The sequence below is a fragment of the Sus scrofa genome, chromosome 15 (assembly GCF_000003025.6).
Source record: "Sus scrofa isolate TJ Tabasco breed Duroc chromosome 15, Sscrofa11.1, whole genome shotgun sequence".
Lineage (NCBI taxonomy): Eukaryota > Metazoa > Chordata > Mammalia > Artiodactyla > Suidae > Sus > Sus scrofa.
Window position 1 is genome coordinate 124,444,642 of NC_010457.5, and position 25,171 is coordinate 124,469,812.

Consider the following 25,171-nt stretch of genomic DNA (forward strand, 5'->3'; position numbering starts at 1 on the left):
ATAACCAATTGAAAATAAAAGCGCATGATAGCTATCAAATAAATACATAAAGAAATATTTGAGCACTATTATTATTTACATGAGAATTTCCTAGAAGAGAAGGAAGATTCTAGAGGTTGTTGTGATTAATAACTTCTTTTTCTACCAGATATTTGCATTAAAAAAAAAAAAACTAAACCACACTTAATGTGGATCTTGGCAATAAAACGAATACATGGGTTTCAAAGACCTTTTGTCTTTGGTCCTTTCATTGTTTGGGAATCAATTTAAAAATTCACAAACGATTGATTTCCAAAATTCCTCTTAGTCAGTGTAACCCTGCCTCCCAAATCTGATTGAGAAAGGAAACTATCCATCCATCCGTCTTCTCCATGATGCTGTTTCAAAATAAGAAATTCACCTTGAAGGGTTTAGAGACCTGAGCTGGGGAGAAACGGCAGGGTCTAGTTTGCCGTAAAGGGCAAATGGATGGTTTCTCCATCACAGCCGTAAAACTGCCTGAGAATTGGTCTCACAACCAAAGTATGCCCTGTCGGTGATTGAATGACCACTGAAGGAGGCACAGCAGACAGATGTAGAGGAGTGAAGTAGCTGCCTTGCATCCTATGCTCTGAAAATCAGCTAAAGCTCTAGAACCTAATTTTAATCATGAAACACTACTGAGGTCTGTGTTTGTGTATGTCTGTGGGAATGTTCCATAAACATGCTCACTTGGGAAAGGAAATAAACACTCCATATATCATATTTATAAAGGCACACGGGGCTTCCTGTAAGTGCTGTAATTTACTTGACGTTTTTTTCAACCCCAAAACCTCCGTAAAATTATTTCACGCGTGCAGATTTATGCAACACTTTGGTTTCCACCCCACACCCCTGAGCTCCCACTGCACATGTGAAAACAAAGGGTCCCGTGATGACCACAGTCTTGGCCTCATTGTATCTTGGATCTCATTTCTCCATTTTAATAAAGGTACAGAGCGTTACCACCTTCTCACTTGACACACAGTGACAAGGACGTGACAGTCTCTATAATTGAGATTGTGAAGTTTCATCACTAACATGACGTGGCCATATGGGACAGCCCTAGAACAGTCTGCAGAGCAAGACTGATATTTTGCAAGTCTCCAATAATCTCCAGCTCCGAGTGTGACACACAGGCTGCAAAGGATTCCCTCGGGGACTTCTGTTTTTGCACAGGAAGTCTGGACTCAAGGGTTTGCGCCAACATGCCTGAGGTCAGTGACAAAGGACTGGGACAGAATTGCTTTTCCTCTAAATCTGAGCACTCCTGTGACCACATCTGCAAAGAATTTTCAGCTCTTTCTCTAGGACCTCTTTACATTCAAATGTTTCTTCACTGGACTATCACTGTAGGGCTTTCAAAAGCTGTGCTATCAATCATATTTTTACAGTAGTCACTAAAGTACCATATATACTTAAATCCTCATATAATTCAGAAGGTTTTAATTTTTTTTTTTTTTTTTTTTTTGTCTTTTTGCTATTTCTTTGGGCCGCTTCCGCGGCATATGGAGGTTCCCAGGCTAGGGGTCGAATCGGAGCTGTAGCCACTGGCCTACACCAGAGCCACAGCAACTTGGGATCCGAGCCGCGTCTGCAACCTACACCACAGCTCACAGCAACGCCGGATCGTTAACCCACTGAGCAAGGGCAAGGACCGAACCCGCAACCTCATGGTTCCCAGTTGGATTCGTTAACCACTGCGCCACGAAGGGAACTCCAGATTCTGCATTTTGAACAACTTCCCAGTGGACTCGAATGCAAGATACAAGTTGAAAAACACTGAAACAGGGTACACAACATCCCAGCAACTAGGGGGATGAGGCCAACTAAATTTCAACCTGCATGGGCCTGTTCAACAATTATATTACATTTGAACATGACTTTCTTCTGTTCTCTTGTTTCTCAGAGGTCCCTCTGCCCACCCAGATGTGAGCAAAATAGCTTAGATGTTTGACAGTGTCTTTTGTGTCTTCTAGCAGATTGCCCTTCCCTATGCTTATCATTCTTGCAAGCTGCTTAGCAGTTGTCAAAGATGATGTTAAAACCTGCCTGTGAAGCTTGTTTCATCTAGTGTCATAATCCTGTTGACCTGCCAAGACCTCTGATTCGTTATAGTTAGAGCTGTTCATACTAATGCGAATTATGGGTGGGGAAACTTTGTCTGTTTCATGAAGATCTACTGTTTGGACTTGTTAGAGTGTGTGAAGCCAGGACAAGCAAGTGATTATTTCCTAAATCATGCTGTATATGGACTACAATTTAGCAATATATAGCATACCTAAATCCTTTCTAGTTGATATTGTGAAAAACTTGCAATAATATTAAATATCACATTAAGAAACATAACACCTGCCACCTGCCTTACTGATTTTCTTAGCAAACCAGTGACATTTAAAAAGAGTATACAAGGGAAAACAAACAAACAAAAAATGTAGTTGTTGCATGGGATATGCATATTCAATCATTCAAGTTAATTTAGTCATGAATAAACATTGAAATCATTGCCTACTTGCTGGACTATAATTTTTAAATGGTAAAATCATAATTCTTATTCAAATATAAGATTTTATTCAGTTAGGTAATTAATGAAACCAGTCAGATATAATGAAGAACTAAATACATACAGACAATTTAATAAAGAAATATTACTTTATGATTCCTGAGTTATATACAAAACTAGTTACTGTCCTACAGGGCAACAAACTGTTAGCTTTGGGGTTGTCATTTCCCCTGGAAAAAAAATTATTTACTTCTCCATCTACCAGCTAGCCTGTCACGTCACAAAGTCTGAGACCTTTAATCAATAGTAAACAGTGAGGAGACCAAAATATTATTCCTTCTATCATCCTTGGTGGCTTTTGTCCCCATAAGACCTTGAAATGAGCTTTTCCACTATACATTCAAGTTTTATACAGTTTTTCTTACACTTATAGAAAACCATTTTTCTGTTAAAGTGAATGTAATTTTTTTTGGTCTTTTTTGTGTGTGTGTATGTCTTTTTAAAAATATTTTTAGGACCGCACTCATGGCATATGGAGATTCCCAGGCTAGGGGTCTCATCAGAACTACAGCCACCGGCCTATGCCACAGCCACAGCAATGTGGGATCCGAGCGGCATCTGCAACCTATACCACAGCTCACGGCAATGCCGGATCCTTAACCCACTGAGCGAGGCCAGGGATCGAACCTGCATCCTCATGGATGCTAGTAGGATTTGTTAACCACTGAGCCATAATGGGAACTCCAAAAAGTGAACGTAATTTCTAATGAAGGCTTAAATATGTTCACTTTCCAACTGGGCATTTATTCTAAAGTTGCAGAAGGCGGAAGCTGGCATAGCTTTTTCTACCTCCATGAAGTTATTCCTGAGCTCCAGTGAGTTTTCAAAGTGTCTTTTACAGAGCCTTCTCTGTATAACTGGAGATTTCCCCACCTTGGGATCCTGAGTCCTAGATTTGTGCCTGGGTATCCGAGGTGGCTGACAGAACTGTCATGAAGAGATGCTAGAGCGCCCACGCAAAGGGCCTGATAGAGTGAATGAATATCAGGGGACGCCACTGCTTACGCTCGCACCACGTGGTGCGGGAAATCTGCTTCCTGCTTTTGATTGATCCCTGGGGACGCTGGTGTGTTTCAAGAGGAAATTAATATTTTTGAACTTATGCATTCACTCTTTCTCCCCATACATATGCTAATGACAGAACATGTAGGTTTCTCTCTGTGATCATGTATATTCATATTCATGAACAATGTTGCCTCCCACTTGCCATTTGGCTTCTATTGAATCTCATCTGCATTATTGTCAGAAATTGAATTAATTGTGAGCTCGCATGGAAAAGAATAAGTCTTCTGAGTGCATTAACTGGGGAACATGGATCTATAACTCAAAATTAATTTCTAAAACAACTGTAGGGTTTGAGGGGTGTTTTGGTTTTTAAATGTTTGTTTTAATGTCAGGGTCTGCTTGCATTCAGAGCATTCATTGCATCTACAAAGAAGTGGGTCTTGGCTTTTACTCAGCTCCTGGCTTCAGCTTGCTCTGCGAAGGCAGCCAAGGACAGAGAGGGCCCTTCACATTCTCAGCGGGGGACCTGGCAGAGGGGGGAAGATGCCAGAATCGTAGAGTTCTCCGCATAAATAGTTCCAACATCTGAATGCATTCTTTCCTAACAATCGAGTGAATAGGTTTGTTCTCCCCTTCTTTCTAGTGAGCTAACCTTGTGTTGCGTTGGTTCCCTCAATGGCATTCTTCAGGGAAGATGTTTGGAGATAGAATGTAAATTTGTCGAGTAAACCGCATATGGGAATGTGATATAGGGTCAGAACGCACAAATGCTGAGCGTTCCCAGGGTGAGGGCCTGCCGTTGAAATATTTAGAGATGTTTACCAAGAGGAGCAGTGTTTCTGTTTGGCTCAGAATAAAAACACTGTTTTATGTGTTTATGTAAGCACTCACTAAAGTTTGTTCTGATGCTTGAGATAGCTCTATTAGGATTCTTTCCTAAACACTTTAGATGGCCAGTCTTTATTATTGTTTTCTGTAATGGGGTATAATAAAACTCAAGCTTTTATCTACGTACTAACTTTTATAACCAAAAATGAGAATAAGCACAAAAACCAAAGGGATTTAGATCTTTTTGCATTTTAAATTTAGAAAATGTTAGGTTAGTAAAATGATTTTTTTCCCCTAAATAATTTAAAAGGCTTTATTTAAACCTTGATGGTAAATTGAATTAAAGGTTTATTATATTTCAATGTGATCCGTAGAGTAGCTCTGGCAACACATCTTATATGCCTTTATTTTAAATGGCACATCACGGAAGAATGGAATCTTGATTATTGTATAGATTCGTGAGGACATTTTATTTTATTTTATTGGACATGATGTCAAAATTTATAAGCATTGGTTGATTACTTTTGTTTTCACCTATTTTGAAACATTCAGATTTTAACATCCTAATTTTTTGTCTGGATTTTGTTTTCATTTTAATAAAAATAGCAGGTGATAACTAGAAATTTTAGAAAATATTTGCAAAGCGTGAGGAAGATAACTATGCTTCTGTGATATCCAAATAGAAGAAAACTACTCAATAGTTTTGTCTATTTCCTTCTGATATTTTAATCCATATACATATAAATTTATATAAAATTATATATTTATATAAAATTAGGATCATCCTTTATGTAGATTTCATATTCAGCTTGATATTGTTTTACTTATGGATACTTTGAAACCATAAAAAGGATGCTGTAGACTTACATCTTTCTCTCTCTCTTTTTTTTTCTTTTAGGGCGGTACCTGCAGCATAGGGAGGTTCCCAGGCTAGGGGTCTAATAGGAGCTACAGCTGCCGGCCTACACCACAGCCACAGCAATGCAGGATCCAAGACACATCTGCGACCTATACCACAGCTCCCGGGCAACACCGGATCCTTAACCCACTGAGTGAGTCCAGGGAGTCCAGGGATCAAATCCGCAACTTCATGGTTCCTAGTCGGATTTGTTGCTGCTGTGCCACAGTGGGAACTCCTAGACTTATATCTTTCAAATGGAAAATGTTCCTGCTATATTTTTAAATAAGAAAGCAGTATGTATTTTTCTCTTATTTGAGGGGATAAACAACATTATAACATGTTTGATTAATGTGTTTCTAGATTCCTATTATGATGTGTGCTCCATTCTTTATGCTCCTTTTGTTTATTTGCCTTTTCTGATTGTTCTGTGGTAGATCACATGTTACTTTTCGACTTAATCAGTATAGGTTGAAATAACTCAACAAAAATAATCGCTACCCGAAAACCTTTGTGAGCGGCTTTTTCTCTGGTTATTTTCTTAGAATAAATTCTTAGGAGTAGAATAATTGGGTCTAAGTAGGGAAATTTTTGTATATTTTGTATGCTTTTAGTCTAATTACATTCTTCTCGGAAAGGAATTTTTCTTTATTTTTATTGCCGTATTGTTGATTTACAGTGTTGTGCCAATTTCTGCTGTAAAGCATAGATATATATACATTCTTTTTCTCATACTATCTTCCATCATGTTCTACCCCAAGAGATTGGATATAATTTCCTGTGCTGTACAGCAGGACCTTATTGCTTATTCATTCTAAACGTAACGGTTTGCATCTACCAACCCCAAACTCCCCATCCGTCCCACCTCCTACCCCCTCCTCTTTGGCAACCACAAGTCTGTTCTCTATGTCCATGAGTCTGTTTCTGTTTTGTAGATAGGTTCATCTGTGCCATATTTTAGATTCCACATATAAGTGATATGATAATGATATTTGTCTTCTTCTTTCTGACTTATTTCGCTTAGTATGAGAATCTCCAGTTACATCCATGTTGCTGCAAATGGCATTATTTTGTTCTTTTTTATGGCTGAGTAATATTCCGTTTTATACATGCACCACAGTAAGGAGTTCTAAATGTTTTTTGCAAAGTAAAGCACATTTATTTAGCCATTCTTGCCCTTATGCCTTTTCTTTATCATGCTTTTTGCATCATTATCTTTTACCATTCTTTCCTAGAGTTTCTGTCTCCCTATAAAGCACACACACTCTTCTCCCTGCCCTCACCTCCCAAATCCACCTTTTCTGGACAGAATTATCCCAGTGCTGGCTAGTGGCTCCACACTTATGTGTTATGCCCTGTACCCTCTCTTCTGCTCCACAGCTCACCTACATCTTGCCAGGGAAGTGAACTCTTTCCTCTCTGGCCCCAGGTCATGTGCCAAACATAGGACTGTGCAGTTCCAAAGAAATCACCTCCTCATTTAGAATTTGCCAAAATCAAAACAGACCCAATCCTAAGATCAGCATTCTGCGAGGTTTTTTTGTTTGGTTCTGTGAATTTAGTAGCTTCAAAAAAATCAGTGTAAAAAGTTGTTCTCGAATTTTCGAGCATTCTGGTCCTTATTGTTTAGAAGCTGTTTAGTATAAGCCTCTCATTAGAAATGTAGAGCCCCTGGAGTTCCCATCATGGCTCACTGGTTAACGAACCCAACTAATATCCATGAGGACACAGGTTCGATCCCTGGCCTTGCTCAGTGAGTTAAGGATCCGGTGTTGCCATGAGCTGTGGTTTAAGTCACAGACATGGCTTGGATCCCAAGTTGCTGTGGCTGTGGTGTAGGCCAGCAGCTACAGTTCTGGATTTGACCCCTAGCCTGGGAACCTCCATATGCCCAGTGCAGCCCTAAATAGACAAAGGACCAAAAAAAAAAAAAAAAAGAGGAAGAAGAAGAAATGTAGAGCCCCCAATTAGGAAAATTCATCAGAGATGGTTCAAGTATTTTTCTTACAAAAATACTTAAATTGTCTTTATTACAATATCACCTTTTATGGCTAAAAATACAACTGTGTGGATAGAAGGAAAAAACTCTACAGCAGCAGGCATGTTGGCCAAAATTACTTTGGCCTCAAATGCTAGAGCTGTGGACCAAAATAGTCTAGTCTCCTGTTGCCTTGAAGATGAACAGAATTCATCTTTATGAAGAATGTTTATGAAGACTATTCTGACCAGATGTCCAGGAATTTGGTAACTGTAGTTACAAAAGAAGACAGAAGGAAGGAAAGCAAATTTTCTTTTATGTATTGAAACAATGGGTTATAAACATTATGGATATTATGGATAAAAGGAAGGCATTAAATTCTCCTAGTCTCTAGTCTCCTAGTCTCTCCTAGTCTACATGTTAGGCACTGTGCTAAGAGCCCTGAGAAATAATGTCAAGATTCGAGAGAACTCCATCCTTGCCCATCAGAGTGTTATAATCATCTCAGGAGAAGAGCATGTGAATACGTGACTGCAGCAAAGGCCACTTAGGAGAGGCTTTTTGAGTGCTTTTAAGCAAGTACCTTCACATTCATTCAGTTCAGGGACAGGTTATTTCCAACTGTGAGATGCAGGGAGATTATTTTTGGAAAGGACGTAGCTTTTGAGCTGAGCCTCAGATGAGCTGATAAGATCTTGGTAGAGATGGTTAAAGTGTGTTGTACATAAAAGGAATGCAAAACTCTGATAAAATTGTACTAGGCATGTTTGGGAAAAGCAAGTAGACCTATCTGACTGGCATGGAAAGTTCAAATGGAAAGTAGTGAGAGAGAACCCTGGAATGATGGGTTAATTAAATCCATATCGTGCAGGACTCTCTCCATTGAGAGGCTGGTATTTCTCAGTTTAGTTTATTTAGACTCCCTACATCAGCATTGTGTTCGGGGGTTAAAATACAGAGCCCAGGACCACACTGCAGATCAGAATCAGAGGGTGGTCCTCAGATATCTGTATCTTAACGATCTTCCTAAGTGATGCTAATGCTATTGAAAGAGCAACCTGGAAGGCGATTAGTGCTGTGGGCAGGAGAATGGCAGGCAGATGGGGAAGTGAAGGTCTGGACAGGCAAGTGGGCCTTTGGAGGTGGCAGAAGGAGCAAGAGCATGTGAATGAAGGAGCAGAAGCCGGTGGATGATAGTGACCGGTGGTCAGACAGAGGTGGTGAGAAGGAGGAGCAGTCATTAGGACTCTGAGCGTCTGCAGAGAGAGCCCAGGGGGGCCCCAAACAGAAACAGTAGAAGCACCTGTAGGATCACAATCTCTATCCCTCTGCAAAGGTGGGCTTTTTAATTTTTGTGTAAGATGTAATTTTTTAATTTCATTTTTATTTTTTATATGTATAATGATTTTTTTTTCATTATAGCTGGTTTACAGTGTTCTGTCAATTTTCTACCGTACAGCATGGTGACCCCATTACACATAACATGTATAGACTCTATTTTCTCCCATTATCATGCTTCATCATAAGTGACTAGATATAGTTCCCAGTGCTACACAGCAGGATCTCATTGCTTATCCATTCCAAAGGCAATAGTCTGCATCTATTAACCCCAAGCTCCCAATCCATCCCACTCCATCCCACTCCCTCCCCCTCCCTCTTGGCGAGTCTATTCTCCAAGTCCATGATTTTCTTTTCGTGAAAAGGTTCATGTGTGCCATATATTAGATTCCAAATATAAGTGATATCACATAATATTGTTGTTCTCTTTCTGACTTACTTTGCTTAGTATGAAAGTCTCTAGTTTCATCCATGTTGCTGCAAATGGCATTATTTCATTCTTTTTGATGTCTGAGTAGTATTCCATTGTGTATATAAACCATATATTCCTGATCCAACAGTCTGGTGGACATTTAGGTTGTTTTCATGTCTTGGCTATTATAAATAGTGCTTCAATGAATATGCAGGTGCCTGTGTCTTTTTCAAGGAAAGTTTTGTCCAAATATATGCCCAAGAGTGGGATTACTGGGTCATATGGTAGTTCCATGTATAGTTTTCTAAGGTACCTCCACACTGCTGTCCATAGTGGTTGTATCAGCTTACATTCCCACCAACAGTGCAAGAGGGTTCCCTTTTCTCCACACCCCCTCCAGTATTTGTGGACTTATTGATGATGGCCATTCTAACTGGTGTGAAGTGGTATCTCATGGTAGTTTTGATTTGCATTTCTCTAATAATGAGTGATGTAGAGCATTTTTTCATGTGCTTGTTGGTTATCTGTACATCTTCCTTGGAGAAATGTCTATTCAGGTCTTTTTCCCATTTTTCAATTGGGTTGTTGGCTTTTTTGCTGTTGAATTGTGTACGTTGTAATTTTATTTTTTTAATTAAAAGTAGAATTGATTTGTTTGGGGTGTATAGTCCTATGTGGTTTTGTTTTTGTTTCTTTTTTTTTGGTTTTTGCTTTTTGTTTTTTAGGGCTGTGCCTGTGGCATATGGAGAATTGAATTGGAGCTGTGCTGCTGGCCTATAACACAGCCACAACAACTTGGGATCTGAGCCGGGTCTGTGACCTATGCCACAGCTCCAGCAATGCCGGATTCTTAACCCACTGGGTGAGACCAGGGATTGAACCTGCATCCTCGTGGATTCTAGTCAGGTTCATAACCCACTGAGCCACAATAGGAACTCCCTGGTCCTGTGGGTTTTAGCACAGGGGTAGGTTCAAGTAAGCATCATCACCACAGTACTGAGCAGTTCCATCACCCCAAAACTCCCTCCCACTCCCTTTGCAGTAATACCCTCTCTCACCCATTGACCTAGTCCTTATCCCTGAAGTTCTGTCTTTTAGAGAATTTCTTATTAATAGAACCACACAGTATGTAACCCTTGGAGGCTTGCTTTTTCCATTCAGCCTAACTTCCTGGAGATTTCATCCAAGCCGTTGCCTGTTTCAGTCGTTTGTTGCTTTTTATTGCTGAGAAGTATTCCACTGTATGAAAGTAGCACAGTCTGTTTACTTCTTGAATGACTTTGGGGTTGTTTCCAGTTTGGGGTGGTTATTAATAGAACTGCTGTAAACATGTGTGTACTGATTTTTGTGTGAACATAATTTTTTGTGTCTTTTTAGGGCTGCACCCGTGGCATATGGAGGTTCCCAGGCCAGGGGTCCAATTGGAGCTACAGGTGCCAGATCCACACCACAGCCACAGCAATGCCAGATCCGATCCATGTCTTCGACCTACACCACAGCTCACAGCAACACCAGATCCTCAACCCACAGAGCGAGGCCAGGGATCGAACCCACAACCTCATGGTTCCTAGTTGGATTCGTTTCTGCTGTGCCATGACGGGAACTCCTGTGTGAACATAATTTTAATTTCTCCTCAGCACAGTTTAATTTTCACTTCTAATTATGAGTAAACTTGAAGATATTTTCATGTGTTTAAGAGGCATGCATATTTATATTTCTTTTTGTGTAAAGTGCTCATTTCTTTCTCTCATTTTTCTTTTTGGTCATTGGCGACTATTATCTTAGACAAGTTAGTTTTGGGTCTGACAGGACATCTGAATGAAAATGCCTAGCTTTCATTTTAAAAAGGCAGGACTCAGATCTATGACTCCATAGATTTGAGAGTCATGGATTCACAGATTGGAGAGTCATGTCAGTAGGGAATGGAAAGATGAGGCCATGGACCTACACAAACTCTTCAATGGAGAAAACAGGCAGAGCTGAGAGACAGACTCTGTGGGAATGCCCCTGTTTAGGATCTAAATGAGGAAACCAAGAAAAAGTCTTCGTAGAGGTCAGAGAAGAGCCAGGATGAGACTGGTGCCAGGTAACATTTTAAAAACTGAATATTAAAGGTCTGCCAAGGAGTTCCCGCTGTATCTCAACAGTAACAAACCCAACTAATATTCATGAGGACGTGGATTCGATCCCTGGCCTTGCTCAGTGGGTTAAGGATCCAGCGTTGCCGTGAGCTGTGGTGTGGGTCGCAGACGTGGCTCGGATCTGGCGTTGCTGTGTCTGTGACGTAGGCCAATGGCTACAGCTCCAACTGGACCCCTGGCCTGGGAACCTCCATATGCCACGGGTGCAGCCCTAAAAAGGAACAATAAATACATAAAGGCCTGCCAAGTAAAGGGTGTAAATCCGCAGGGCCTGGTGTTCGGAAGAAGAATAGCTCTTTCCACAAAATTCCAAGTAAACCCCCCACCATTCAGTCTGATTGGACTGATTTGGTCACATGACCAGCCCTGCACCAATCGCTGTGACCAGGAGATACCATGCACTGACTGGCCTACCTCGGTCCAGCTCCATAATTTTCCAGAACCTCAGGGATCCCTAAGCAGGGGGGCATATGCCTCTTTTAGGTCAAAAATAAATGCTGAAGAAATAACCCAGCAAGTATCTAGTGAGTGGCCTTTGAGAGCAGGGCACCATCTATGGCTAGTTGAGATAGCAGTTGTGTTTCAAGTTGCAGACATGGAGGCAATAGGTGTAGAAAATTCAGTCCGTGAGTTTTGGTAACTGGGAAGCTTTTGTGAAGGGTTGCTCCTCTTTTTCCCCAAAATAAGGCAACATCTGTGCATAGTCATAGCCCAGGAGGAGCCGATGTCGGGAGGAGGATCTCGGAAACTGTGAAGCCTGAGGGATAATTGAGGGGAAAGATGATAGCGGAAGTAAGAGCAGGTGAAACCCAGGTTGCCACGTGGAGGGCGTGCGGTGGGCACAAGGCTTGCTTTGAGGAGGCAGGTGGTCTCCCCACCCACTCTTGCCCAGCTCCTATCCATTCTCCTCCCTGAAGTCAGAATAATCCTTTACAAGCGAAAATCTTGTGTTGGGACCCGGTGAGAGCTAAGTGAGTGGCTTCGTGTTGCTCCCCAGATGTCAGCTTTAAGAAGTGGACTAGACTCGGGGCCAAAGGGAATGTAGCCTCTCTACCCTCTACTCTCCAACCCCGGAGGAATATCAATATCCACACACTTCCTCTTTCCCTCTTAAACAACAGTAATCATCTGTGTCTCCTCTAGGCATGGATTATGATTACTTAGCTCTGATGGAATCCTCTGGCCCTGTGTCTGGCATCCAGCAGGCACTCCCACATGGGCATCAGAAGGAGGAACGGATGCCCTCTAATCTATGGCATTTGCTGGAGCCTCAATGTTTATTTCTAAGGTCCAATTCTTACCCATTGTTCTCCCAAGTCAGATGTCATTTTATTAGAAGCTAAGCAAAAGAAAGAATGAAGTTGTTAGAAAAAGCCCGAGCCTTTTGAATTCTACTTTATGTACGTATGAAAAAAAAAAAAAAAGATACCAAAACACACCAAAATATAGAAAGGGTTGTCTCTAGGTGGGAAATAAAAAACTATATTTTTTTTCTTATAGTTTTCAGTGCTTTCCAGATTTTCCACAATGCATGTGTTTTACTTCTTGGTATTTCCCAGATTTTCCAGTGCATTGTGGAAAATGTTTTAATTATTTAATTGTAAACTTTCAAAATAATCCACACAAAACCACAGCAAGCTCCGCATTCTCTGACTTGGACATATTCATCTATGAGTTACATTAACCCTTCATGTAATGAAGTGTGCAGTGAGAGCCCCAAGGGAAGAAGAAAGTGGCTGACACGGAGGAGTTAAAGACATTTGAAAAGGCATTCAAGGGAGTTCCCATCGTGGCGCAGTGGTTAACAAATCTGACTAGGAACCATGAGGTTGCGGGTTCGGTCCCTGCCCTTGCTCAGTGGGTTAACGATCCGGCGTTGCCGTGAGCTGTGGTGTAGGTTGAAGACGAGGCTCAGATCCTACGTTGCTGTGGCTCTGGCGTAGGCTGGTGGCTACAGCTCCGATTAGACCCCTAGCCTGGGAACCTCCATATGCCGTGGGAGCGGCCCAAGAAAATAGCAAAAAGACAAAAAAAAAAAAAAAGAAAAGAAAAGGCATTCAAGGAAGGAAGCAAAGAAGGGAGGGAGAGAAAGAGGGAAAAAAGAGAGAAGGAAGGAGGGAGGCACAGAGGAAGGAAGAAAGAAAACCATAATTTAAAATGGTCTAAAGATGGAGTTCCCATCGTGGCTCAGCAGAAACGAATCTGACTAGCATCCATGAGGATGTAGGTTCGATCCCTGGCCTTGCTCAGTGGGCTAAGAATCCAGTGTTGCCATGAGCTGTAGTGTAGGTCACAAGCTGCATCTCCTATTCCACCCCTAGCCTGGAAACCTCTATATGCCACAGGTGTGGCCCTAAAAAGACAATAAATATTTTTAAAAAGAAATAATAGCTTGAAGGAACCACATGCTCACAGGTATGCATTAAGGAAAACATAGAATTTAAGTTTAAAAAAAAAAAAGGAAAACAGAGAATTTATTATAAAAACAGAAAAACTGGAAGAAACTGCAAAACTTGTACGGCATGACTATTGTTTGTATTTTTCCTATTTTCCAATTTTTATAACTTTACATTTTAAAAATATATATGATAAACGTTCCTGCTGTGGTACAATGGGATTGTTGGCGTCTTGGGAACGCTGGAATGCAGATTCGATCCCTGGCCTGGCACAGTGGATTAAGGATCCCAGCCGTGGTATAGGTTACAACTGTGGCTTGGATCTGATCCCTGGCCTGGGAACTCGGTATGCCACAGGGCAGCCAAAAAAGAATAAAAATGAAAGGAAATAAAAATAAAATGAAAATACGCATGATAAAATAAAATAGTGTAACCAAATTGCATTTTAAAAGTCAAATCAACCCTACTTGAAATTATGCCTGGATTCAGGGGAAGACTCGTTGGCTGACTCGTCCTTTTCTCTGCTTCCCGCAGGACGTGCTGGGTGGCGTCCTGATCACTGCCGTCCTCATCAGCCTCACCTACCCTGCCTGGACACTGATCGATCGCCTGGACTCGGCCAGCCCCCTCTTCCCTGTGTGTGTCCTAGTGGTACCCTTCTTCCTGTGCTACAATTACCCCGTGTCTGATTACTACAGCCCGACCCGAGCAGACACCACCACCATTCTGGCCGCCGGGGCAGGGGTGACCATAGGATTCTGGATCAACCATTTTTTCCAGCTCGTGTCCGAGCCCACGGAATCTCTCCCTGTCGTTCAGAACATCCCACCGCTCACCAGGGACATGCTGGTGCTGGGTCTGACCAAATTCACCGTGGGAATTGTGCTGATCCTCCTGGTGCGTCAGCTTGTCCAAAATCTCTCCCTGCAAGTGTTGTACTCGTGGTTCAAGGTGGTCGCCAGGAACAAGGAGGCCAGGCGGAGGCTGGAGATCGAAGTGCCTTACAAGTTCGTCACCTACACATCCGTTGGCATCTGTGCCACCACCTTCGTGCCAATGCTCCACAGGTTTCTGGGATTACCCTGAGCCTCAAACGGTTGGAAATGAGCTCACTGGACTGGAGAGCAAGACATCAAAAATTGTCGAGTGGGAAGGTCTTAACACATTTTTCTTTAAGGAAAAAAATTCCTTAAGTCACATGTCTGTTTTGCTGATATCTGAGATAAATGCTGCAGCTGTATGGAAGGAAACATTTTCTCACAGGGACCACTAGCCTATACGGGTCATGTTACAGGTGAAGCCAGGCTAAAACCCACAGTTGAGTTCTTTAAGCAGCCCTCCCACCCTCTACCCTGTGTGTTACTCGGATGTTGAACTGGTCCTGGCCTGGCAGGACTCATGGCCTGGCAGGAGCAGCGCCAAGCCCTCCTCCCACCCCCTACCCACGCCTGGGTTCTGAAAAGCCTAAAAAGATAGGAATGATCCAGGAGCCTGGATGTCGGGCATTTCTTTTCAGTTGTGACCTTGCCCAGCACTGAGGCTTATTTCCAAAATGTTGCTCCAAGAGAAAGGGTGGTGCCACTTAAAACTGCGTCCCTTAAACAGGGTGACTTTCTCGTCATTGTGATCACATTAGATCCTGCCTGCTTGGGGGGAGCAGCGTACAGTCATCCTCGACGTGATGCGTGAAAGGGGGTTGGGAAGCTGCAAGGTCATGGGTAAGAGCCTGCTTTCCTTAGGAGTCCTGGTCTCTGTCGGGTGCATTTTGAACAGGGATCCACTCCCCCTTGTTTGTACACCTTGCAGAATTCCAGGTACTTTTTTTTTTTTTCTTTCAGGGCCACACCCACACCTATGCAAGTTCCCAGGCTAGGGGTCCAAACAGAGCTATAGCTACCAGCCTACGCCAGAGCCACAGCAACACGGGATCCGAGCTGCGTCTGTGACCTACACCACAGCTCACGGCAACGCCGGATCCTTAACCCACTGAGGGAGGCCAGGGATCGACCCCTCACTCAACCTCATGGTTCCTCGTCAGATTCGTTTCCACTGAGCCACAGCGGGAACTCCCCAGGTAACATTTCTATCCTCTCTAACCCATGGACCCACCGGATGTTTCCACCTCACTTCATCCGAGTTGCTCTGGGGCTCTGCTCTCTCCTGCGTCAGAGCATCTTGGGACAAGCCCTCTGCCCATCTTCAGGTTTTTGCTTCCTTACAAACTGGGAAGGCACTGTCATCTGCCTATGAAAGGGGATCAGTGGAACCGAAGAACAGAACCCTTCCTAACCCTTCCTGACCCTTCCTGACCAGGAGGAATAGCCCTTCTTCCCGAACCTTGTTCCTCCATTGCTTAGTTACTTTGCATAAATCTCTTTTCTCATCTGCTAAATAGAATCAGGGGTTCCCTTTCCCATCTTACCTCCACTTGTCTCAGCAATGTTAAGGGTGATTAATGCAAAAACAATGTCTGCCTCTCTTAAGAAAACAAGCTGACCAAATACAGTGCCCTTTAAACCTGGGCTGAGTCCCTTAGACTTAGGAAGGCGATCCTTATAAAGACACCTCCTTTTCCAGTTCGAAGCTGTGGTGCAAGTTCAGTCCCTGGCCCCAGAACTTCCACATGCCTCAGGCATGGCCAAAAAACAAAGAATGAGAAGCAGGTATCAACAGTGTTCTTAAATGTGAGTGTGAGCCTATCGTTAACGAAGGGTCTCTTGCAATGCAGTGCTTGAGCCTCTGAAGCCAATGACTTATAATCCTCCTGCATCCTCACCACAGACACACTCTGGGGGGGAAATTAGCCTAGTTAGGCTCTTACCTCTGCATCCAACATGAAAACTGAAAACCCCGATTGTTCTGATTTTGAACACGCACCCTGGCCTTTTGGTTGGGATGGTCTTTGGTGTTTGACGTAGTGCTCCAGTTTCTTGAGAGTAATTGTTAGTAAGACATTCTGTCTGTCCTTCAAATTAATCTGAGATTTTTCATAGCTAGAAGGCAGGGGTTCAAATGACCTTTTCTTAGATCGTGCCCTGAGCAATATTTGTGGCCCCTTGATGGGTGGAGTGTGCAGAGAGTCACAGCTTACCGACATGCCCGGCCTAGGCAGGAGGGCAGTGCATGGGCCACTTTCACGTATCTCCGTCCCCGCAGCCTGCCACACCCAAGATCACAGTGCTGGGTATAATATTTATGCAAAATGATTTCAGTTGATTTTTCTGAAGCTAACTGATAAAAGCATCAGCTTTAACTACCTGCATCTTTTGAGAAGGGCCATAATTACTGTCACAACAGTGGGTGTTGGCAGTTCATGTGTGTGTGTGTGTGCGTGTAATTTCTACTCCCTTCCCTTTATTTTTCTCTTTTTAGGGCTGCATTTGTGTCATATGGAAGTTCGACCCCCAGGCTAGGAGTCGAATCAGAGTTGCAGCCGCTGGCCTACAGCACAGCCACAGCAACTCGGGATCCAAGCCGCCACATCTTCGACCTACACCACAGCTCACAGCAGTGCTGGATCCTTAACCCACCGGACGAGACCATGTCCTCATGGATACTAGTTGGGTGCGTTGCCCCTGGGCCACGAAGGGAACACTCCCACTCTCCCTTTTAAGTCCCAACAACAGGAATAGGACTGCAGTCATCTGTGTTGATGTATCTAAGGCTGCATTTACACCATTTGGTTGAGGACGAATATATTAGCCACAGCTCATGAAAGAAGGACCTTTGGATTTGTCAGGTTGGTGACTTTTTGAAGTCTTTTGTTCCAGCAACTGGAGAATAAAAAGTGTGTATTGGTGAAGCGCAGTTTAGTTTCCGGGCACTACTGCTCTGTGGCCTAGAATCAGGCAGAAACCTATTGGAAAGGTCGTTTCCCGAGTCAGACTCCTGCTTTGCCAGCCCTTTTCATTCACTTTACACAGCACTTCACTCCATTAAACCCTCCCACCCTCTCAGTCACCCTAAGACCTTTGGATTTTCTCTCTGGGGAAAGACTGCCCCCTGCTGGTTTCACCTCAGACTTGGTAAAGAGCCTCTCCCTTGAGCTGGAGTCTTAGAGATTAAGAGTTTAAAAATCAAGCTCACGGTGATGTAGCCAATCTACGCTTAGGACCTGTGGTGTGGCCAGCCCTGCATTTGCAAAGTGTGGCACCAGAGCCCTTGGGTTCGCTGGCCCCTCCAGGTAGAATGGCATGCCCTTTGCCCGACTGTGCTAGTGCAGCCTCCAGCCCTCTACCACTCTGGACCAAGGCATCCATCCTGTGAATGTCCTTCATCTTTGGAGGCCAGCTTTGCTCAGACCTGCACCATAACAGAATATGCAGAAGAAAAAATATGGAAAAGACTAAAGATCCTAAATGACTAAAATCACTCTTCAGTGTGCTTGCAGGTGCCACTGTAACTTCAGGATTTTTTTTTTTTTTTTTTTTTTTTTTTTTTTTTTTTTTTTTTTGCACAAATAGGCAACTCATGCTTCCTGAGTGTAACCAAAGCATGTGGTGTTTCGGGGCCATATGCTCCGGGTTTCTATTTTGGAAACTTTCAGCTGTCTTGCTTATACACTGTATGTAAATTTATTCTTTTTAAAATAAAACCTTTCTGTTTGATTATGACTTATTAAATACTTTAAAAGCCAATGTTCTGCTTCCTTGGAATTTTTTTTTTTTCCCCTAGATCTTTTTTTCTTCCCTAGATCCTCAGGATTCATGGGACCTAAGTTGAAAAGAGGCGACAAAAATAAACAGCCAGCTCTACAATTCTCTATCACTGTCGTAACTGAATCACGGGCGAATGTCGGTGAATGTCACAGCAGTCACAGGTGTGATGAGCAGGAAATAAGTGGTACGATTGCATGCTTAATTGCCCCCCTCCAACTCCCTATGCTAAAGAGCAGCCTTTTACCACATTCAGAGAGAAATGTCACTACGCATTGAAAGGTAAATGGTAAAGGTGATGCTAGTTAAGGTAAGTAGGTTTTCATAGATGCGCATGCTGTCTCTGGAACCAAATGAACATCCCTGCATTTCAGTCACATCGTTGCAATGATACACTCTGTGCTTAAGTGATAAGTAGGTTTTCATAGATGCGCATGCTGTCTCTGGAACCAAATGAACATCCCCGCATTTCAGTCACATCATTGCAATGATATGCTCTGTGCTTAAGCGACTCTTATTTGAAAGGGTACCCAGAGCGAACACTCTTATTTGCAAGGCTAAGGCTAGGACCCTATTTGTATTTGGAGCACTGTGTATTTAACGATACCTGATATGGAGTTCCTGTTGTTGCTGTTTAAAAATCATCTGGTACTTCTTCCTTTCTGTAAACATGAGGCTCTTTAATGGATTATTTGGGATCCACCAATGCATTGTTTTCTTCGAGTGGAGCACACCTGTCGTGCAGACTTAACTATTCACAGGATGCATATTAAAAAGAATGAGAGCTGAATGTGGACCATGGAGAGAATGCTAAATTCTCAAAACTGTAGCCTCATGAGACAGGGGAAGCTAACCGAAGCCAAAAACCCTCTTGCCTTTGCCCATGCCTGTCTACACCCCATGCGAAAGTGAGCGAGGAGTTCCTGTCGTGGCGCAGTGGTTAACGAATCCGACTAGGAACCATGAGGTTGCGGGTTCGGTCCCTGCCCTTGCTCAGTGGGTTAATGATCCGGCGTTGCCGTGAGCTGTGGTGTAGGTTGCAGACGCGGCTCGGATCCCGCGTTGCTGTGGCTCTGGCGTAGGCCGGTGGCTACAGCTCCGATTCAACCCCTGGCCTGGGAACCTCCATATGCCACGGGAGCAGCCCAAGAAATAGCGACAATAACAACAACAACAACAACAAAAGACAAAAAGACAAAAGACAAAAAGACAAAAAAAAAAAAAAGAAAGTGAGCGAGATGAGCGAGGAGGCTGCTGGAGTTCTGGCTAGAGGGTGCCTTGGGCCTTGCTCTCATTATGACATCGGGTCCCCTCGGTCGGAGCACAAGCCAGATTCTTCCCCAGTGGAGGGCTTCAGGGAAGGTCATTGCCTCTTCAACAAACACAGAGGCAGCCTCAAATCCTGGGGGATGGACAGGGTGACAGCTGGTGCCATTTACCTGCATCTGGGAACCCAAGTCGGAGTGGGGCCTCCAGGGTTTCCATTCTGCAGTGTCTTGTGGAAACCAGATGGTTGATGCTGTGCGGGGGAAATTAGGCACCAGGTACCTAAACACAGACCATCTTAGCCATCTTAATTAGGTCCTGATAAAAATATTAGGCTGGAAAACTATTTTTGCTGTGGGGGATAAAACCACAACTTAGTGTAAATTTTTCATGAAGTCAGTGAATTCTGATATTAAATAAGCATTAGGTTTTTTTTTTTTGGTTTGTTTTTGTTTTTTGGTTTTTTTTTAGGGCTACCCTCTTGGCATATGGAGATTCCCAGGCTAGAGGTCTAATTGGAGCTACAGCTGCCAGCCTATGCCATGCTCACAGCAACTCAGGGTCTGGGCCATGTCCGTGACCTACACCACGGCGCGTGGTAACACTAGCTCCTTAACCCACTGAGCAAGGCCAGGGATCAAACCTGTGTCCTCATGGATACTAGTCAAGTTTGTTACTCCTGAGCCACCACCGGAATGCTAGTATTAGTACTTTTATCAGTGTTTCTTCTTTATTTCAGGCAGCAGTTTTTTCATCAATAGAAATTTAAAATATGCATCTTCCATGTCTCATTTAGTCTTTCCTCTGGCTTCTTAAACATAGTTACAAGAATATCCTTGTTTCTTATTTTATCAGCTAGGTCATTTTTCAGTCCATTTTCCCCCTTCTTTTTTTTTTTTTTTGGTTTGTTTGTTTGTTTGTTTGTTCTGTCCTTTTAGGGCCGCATCCACAACAGGTTCCCAGGCGAGGGGTCCAATTGGAACTTCAGCTGCCAGCCTACACCACTGCTACAGCAACACCAGATCCGAGCCATGTCTGTGACCTACACCACAGCTCATGGCAACGCTGGTTCCTTAACCCACTGAGTGAGGCCAGGGATTGAACCCCCAACCTCACGGTTCCTAGTCGGATTCGTTTCTGCTGTGCCATGATGGAAACTCCCATTTCCCCCCTTCTTATTGGTTGTATTTGCCAGCTTCGTTGCTTGTTTCATGATTTTTTTTTTTTTTTGGATATCAGTTACTGTGTGGTTCACATTGTTAAGTGCTGGGTATTTATATTACTATATTCATTCTTAAGCTTTTATGCCTTGAAAATAGTCTGATTCTTCTGGGTCTGGTTTTTAAGCTTTATTATGTGGGACTAGAGTAACGTTTATTCTAGAGTTGGTCTCCCCACTACTGAGGCACAGCCCTTCTGGGCACTCTCCCCATCGCCCCACACTTTCTGAGGTTTCCTAGCTCTGACCTGCCTCTGTGGGCTCCCCGGACTGTACCCTCACTTCTTCTGGATGGTTGGAGGGGGTTTTCTCTGTAACAGGGTGGTTCACTCACATGATCACACCATTCAGTGCTCAGCAGAAGACTCAAGCTGGGGCCTCTGCAAATCTCCTGCAGCTCTTTCCTCTTCTCGGCCAATCCTCACCTCCTCGGACTCCCAGCTCCATCTCCTCAGCTCCTGGAGACCTCTGACCTCCACTTGGCTTCACACCCCTGTACCACAGCCTGGACTCTTCCCAGGCCATAAGCCAGACAACCCCAGGGCCCACCTTGTATGTTTCTTGCTCTTGGGAATCACCAACCCTCATTGCCTGATGTCCAATTTTTTAAAAATTTTTTTTTTCTTTTTATGGCTGAATCCTGTGACCTGTGCCTACACCACAGCCGCGCCAACACCAGATCTGAGCTGAATCGGCAAACGAGGCCACAGCTCACCACAGCTGGGGATCCTTAACCCCTGATGGAGGCCAGGGATCAAACCCACATCCTCACAGATGTTATGTCAGGGTCTTAACAGCTGAGCCACAACAGGAACTCCTGATGTTCAAAGCCTTGCAAATTATTGTTTCACAGACTCCATCTGGATTTGTCAATGGGATAAGCAAAGGACAAAAGTGTTTCCTAGGAAGAAAGGAAACACTTTGTATGGAACAGCCGGAAGGCGAGGGGCTGAGTACCTTGAAGATGGGAGAGGTGGTCAGATGTAGCTGATCTGTGACTGTTTCCGTTTGTGGCAGAACGAACCCCGCCCTGGGCCTTCCCGCAGTAGGTGTGGTACCTCGACAACCTCTCCCCTCTGCGGCATGGTTGGTGTAGGGGGGGTGCCTGTCTGCCTGGCTAATCTTGCTTCTTGGGCCATAGGCTCACCATGAGTGCCCCTTGTCTAAAAGTTCTGCCCAACACTCACAGCTGAGAGACTGCTAAGGCACCCCGCCCATCTCTGAGGGGCCTTCCATCCTGTGTAGACGTCTACACAGGTCTGCCTCCCTTACAACGGGTGTCTTGCTGGCCCAAGATGGGGATGGGGGAAATGGAGGGAATGTCTTTTTACCAGGTTTGGTATCAAGCAGGCACACCTCCTCAACAACCTCACTTTTCTGTCCTAAAGGACAGATTTGTTTCCCACGGCTGGCAAGTCCTGTAATCCAAATGCCAGTTCTCTCTTGCCGGCCCCCTAACAGGGGTTGGTGTGGATGGGGGGGGGGCATATTTTCAAACCGTGTTCTAACACACAACCATGTCATGGTCCTGATTTCCTTCAATAGGAGACGCTCAGGGCCAAACCCATAGAGTGAAACCCCTGAGCAGATACCTCGAGGATCTTCTTTCCACCCTGCATGGGTCGCACGGAGGAGAAAAAACATAGACCTAAATCGATTAAACCCTTTGCTGGAGCTATTTGCTCAACCCACAGTCTACCTACAATGTTCGCTGTCATTCTTTCTGTTTACTACCAAGTCGAAGGAAAGCAGGAAACCTGAAAACAAAGCAGGTAGTGGAAACGAAATCCCACAGGTGAGCTGCTGCCCTGAATTTCATTCTGTATGGCAGCCTAGACTGTAAAAAAAAAAATAGTGATTTACATAATATTATTGAAGTTCCTTATCATCCGTCACAACTTGGAAGGTATCAGATGTGTCAAATACTTTCGTTGTTTAGAGCAGTTATTTTACTGAAAGTGGTTGTGTCACTTTAAGGCCATCTGTCTGCTTTGGGATAAACTAGACAAAAGAGCCCAGTCAGTACTTGGGCAACGTGGCCAGTGATGTTTGTAAGAAACACCAAGCACAGACAGAGGCTGATACTGAGACCCAAGATTGTGTCTGATGAGTCCATCACTGCTGAGGGCAGGAGCAGCAGTTGGCTGGCTGGGTCCTAGTTAGGCTACTCCTCTATGAAAGGTAAGAGTAAAATTTAACATCGCCTGCGTCTAGAAATCTAACCACCTGGGATAATATACTGCTCAAGAACAAGTCACATCTAAGAAAGAGCGAAGATATTCCAATGTGGCATTCAAATATCTAATGCCAAATGTGGATGGTTAGTCTTTCATTCATTAAGAATATATTTTTTTTTTTTCTTTATAGGGCCACACTTTTGGTATACAGAAGTTCCCAGGCTAGGGGTCGAATTGGAGCTACAGCTGCCAGACACCACAGCCACAGCACTGGAGAATTTGAGCCACATCTACAAACTACACCATAGCTCAAGACAGTGCTGGATCCCCGACCGCCTGAGCGAGGCCAGGGATCGAACACACATCCTCATGGATACTGGTCCGATTTGCTTCCTCTGGGCTACAGCAGGAACTCCAAGAATGGATTTTCATTGGTCCCTAAGCCAGTGCTGTTTTAGTGGGAGGCATGTTAAAGTCCACTGGAGCACTGTTTGTAGAGTTGGCAACAGGAAGTCCATCAACGAGGACTAGTTGAACAACTTATGGACAGCAGTACAATAGAATGTTGCATCATTACAAGAATGAGGTAGGTGGAGTTCCCGTTGTGGCACAGCACAAACAAATCCAACTAGTATCTATGAGGATGTGGGTTCGATCCTTGGCTTCGCTCAGTGGGTTGGGGATCCAGTGGTGTTGCCGTGAGCTGTGGTGTAGGTGGTAGACACGGCTCGGATCTGGCTGTGGCGTAGGCCTGCAGCTGTAGCTCTGATCCAACCCCTAGCCTGGGAACTTCCATATGCCACAGGTGTGGTCCTAAAAAGCAAAATAATAATAATAAGGTAGATCTGAGTACTGACCTGGAAAAACGGGACACGCTAAGTGAAATGTCATGGGATATATTACGGAAAATAGAAACCAAAATCTGTTGCAAACTAGTAAGTAGAGCATGACCCCAAAACGGTGAGCATGTGTGTGGGTCTGACTGTCCAAACCAAGGAAAATGTCAGAAACAACATAAGCGAAATTGCTAACAATGGTTACTTTTGAGGATTGGGAGAGGAAAGGTAGATTGGCTTGGGATGGTCGGTCTTTGTACGATTTTATAAAATTGTGAAGTATTTTAACTTCTTGTGTTCTTTAGTATTTTATATATAAAAATACAAAACTTGCAAAAACAAACACTTCAGCATTGGGGTAAGCAGGCAACTGACACAAAACACTGAGTGACCGATGGGCTCATCACTCTTACTGGGCATCACAGACCCACTCCTTAGCCATGCGACTTCTCGGCACATGATTAATCTCTCTGAATGCCAACAGTTCTCATCCTATAAAGCAGGGAGAATTTCTATTCTAATTCCCACAATTGTTAAAAAAAATTTTATGTTGAGAGAAAAATCACACATGAAAATACTTTATAAACTGAAGAGTAGTGCCAGAATGTCAGGCTGTAGAAGTTATCTGTAAGCTAGAACAAGAGTCAATCTAATTTCCCAGTTTTTACTAATCAGGTGTTGTCTTCTCCACTATAGGCTCTCTGGCAGTGTGCACAGACTGCTCTGGCTCCAGTTCCAATGCCTCTGAGGACAAGTGTAAGATGGTCCAGCTGTGGAGCCTAGATTCATTAGCGGAAGGTTTGTTTCACCTTCCCAGGTACCCAGTACTGGTTTTCCTCCTACCGTCTCCTGCTTCAGCGGGCAGCAACTCCCTGTGCGGATGGAGTTGATCCTTCCCCTTCCATGGTGGGAGAGACAATTAGATATCAGTGGGTTTTTCATAAGTTGTCTCTGACCATCCAAAAATTATGCTGCTAACAGAACAAATGGCTCCGCCCACTTCAACCACGGCTATCATGATCCACAAACCATGATTTCAACCACAGAGAACCTGAAACTGGAGCAAAATGTCTCACTAATGGTAGTGGACCTGTAAGCCATCATGAGCAGACATGCTAATTCTAAAAGTCATGCTTTTATACTACACGTATTTCTGATGTTCTGTAAAATTATTAAAATACAACATATTGCATTGATTTTTCTCTCCCAGCTCTACTGGTATTATATACATCTTAACTACTACCATATATATTTTTTTCTTTCTTTTTTGTATTTTTTTAGGGCCACACCCAAGGCATAAAGAAATTTCCAGGATAGCAGTCCAATCAGAGCTGCAGCTGCCAGCCTACACAACCATAGCAATGCCAGATCCGAGCCACATCTGCAACCTACACTGCAGCTCACAGCAATGCTGGATCCTTAACCCACTGAACAAGGCCAG

At 43.7% G+C, this 25,171-nt stretch overlaps 1 protein-coding gene and 1 long non-coding RNA gene across 5 annotated transcripts in view; both read left to right on the forward strand.

Moving 5' to 3' along the window:
* SGPP2 (sphingosine-1-phosphate phosphatase 2) overlaps positions 1–18,214 on the forward strand; it is a 146,547-nt gene extending 128,333 nt beyond the window's left edge. For all 3 annotated transcript variants that reach the window (XM_021074877.1, XM_021074876.1, XM_021074878.1), the window contains exon 5: positions 14,112–18,214. In XM_021074877.1, coding sequence (XP_020930536.1) covers positions 14,112–14,663 — 552 coding nt within the window. In that variant the 3' untranslated portion in view covers positions 14,664–18,214. The remainder of the gene's footprint in view (positions 1–14,111) is intronic.
* Positions 20,548–25,064, forward strand: LOC106506374. 2 transcript variants are annotated; one of them, XR_001301636.2, is made up of 4 exons: positions 20,548–21,766; positions 22,263–22,512; positions 24,427–24,528; positions 25,012–25,064. It is a non-coding gene; the product is annotated as an uncharacterized LOC106506374 (long non-coding RNA). The 2 variants fall into 2 exon arrangements; XR_002339241.1 differs by having other exon boundaries at positions 20,548–22,512.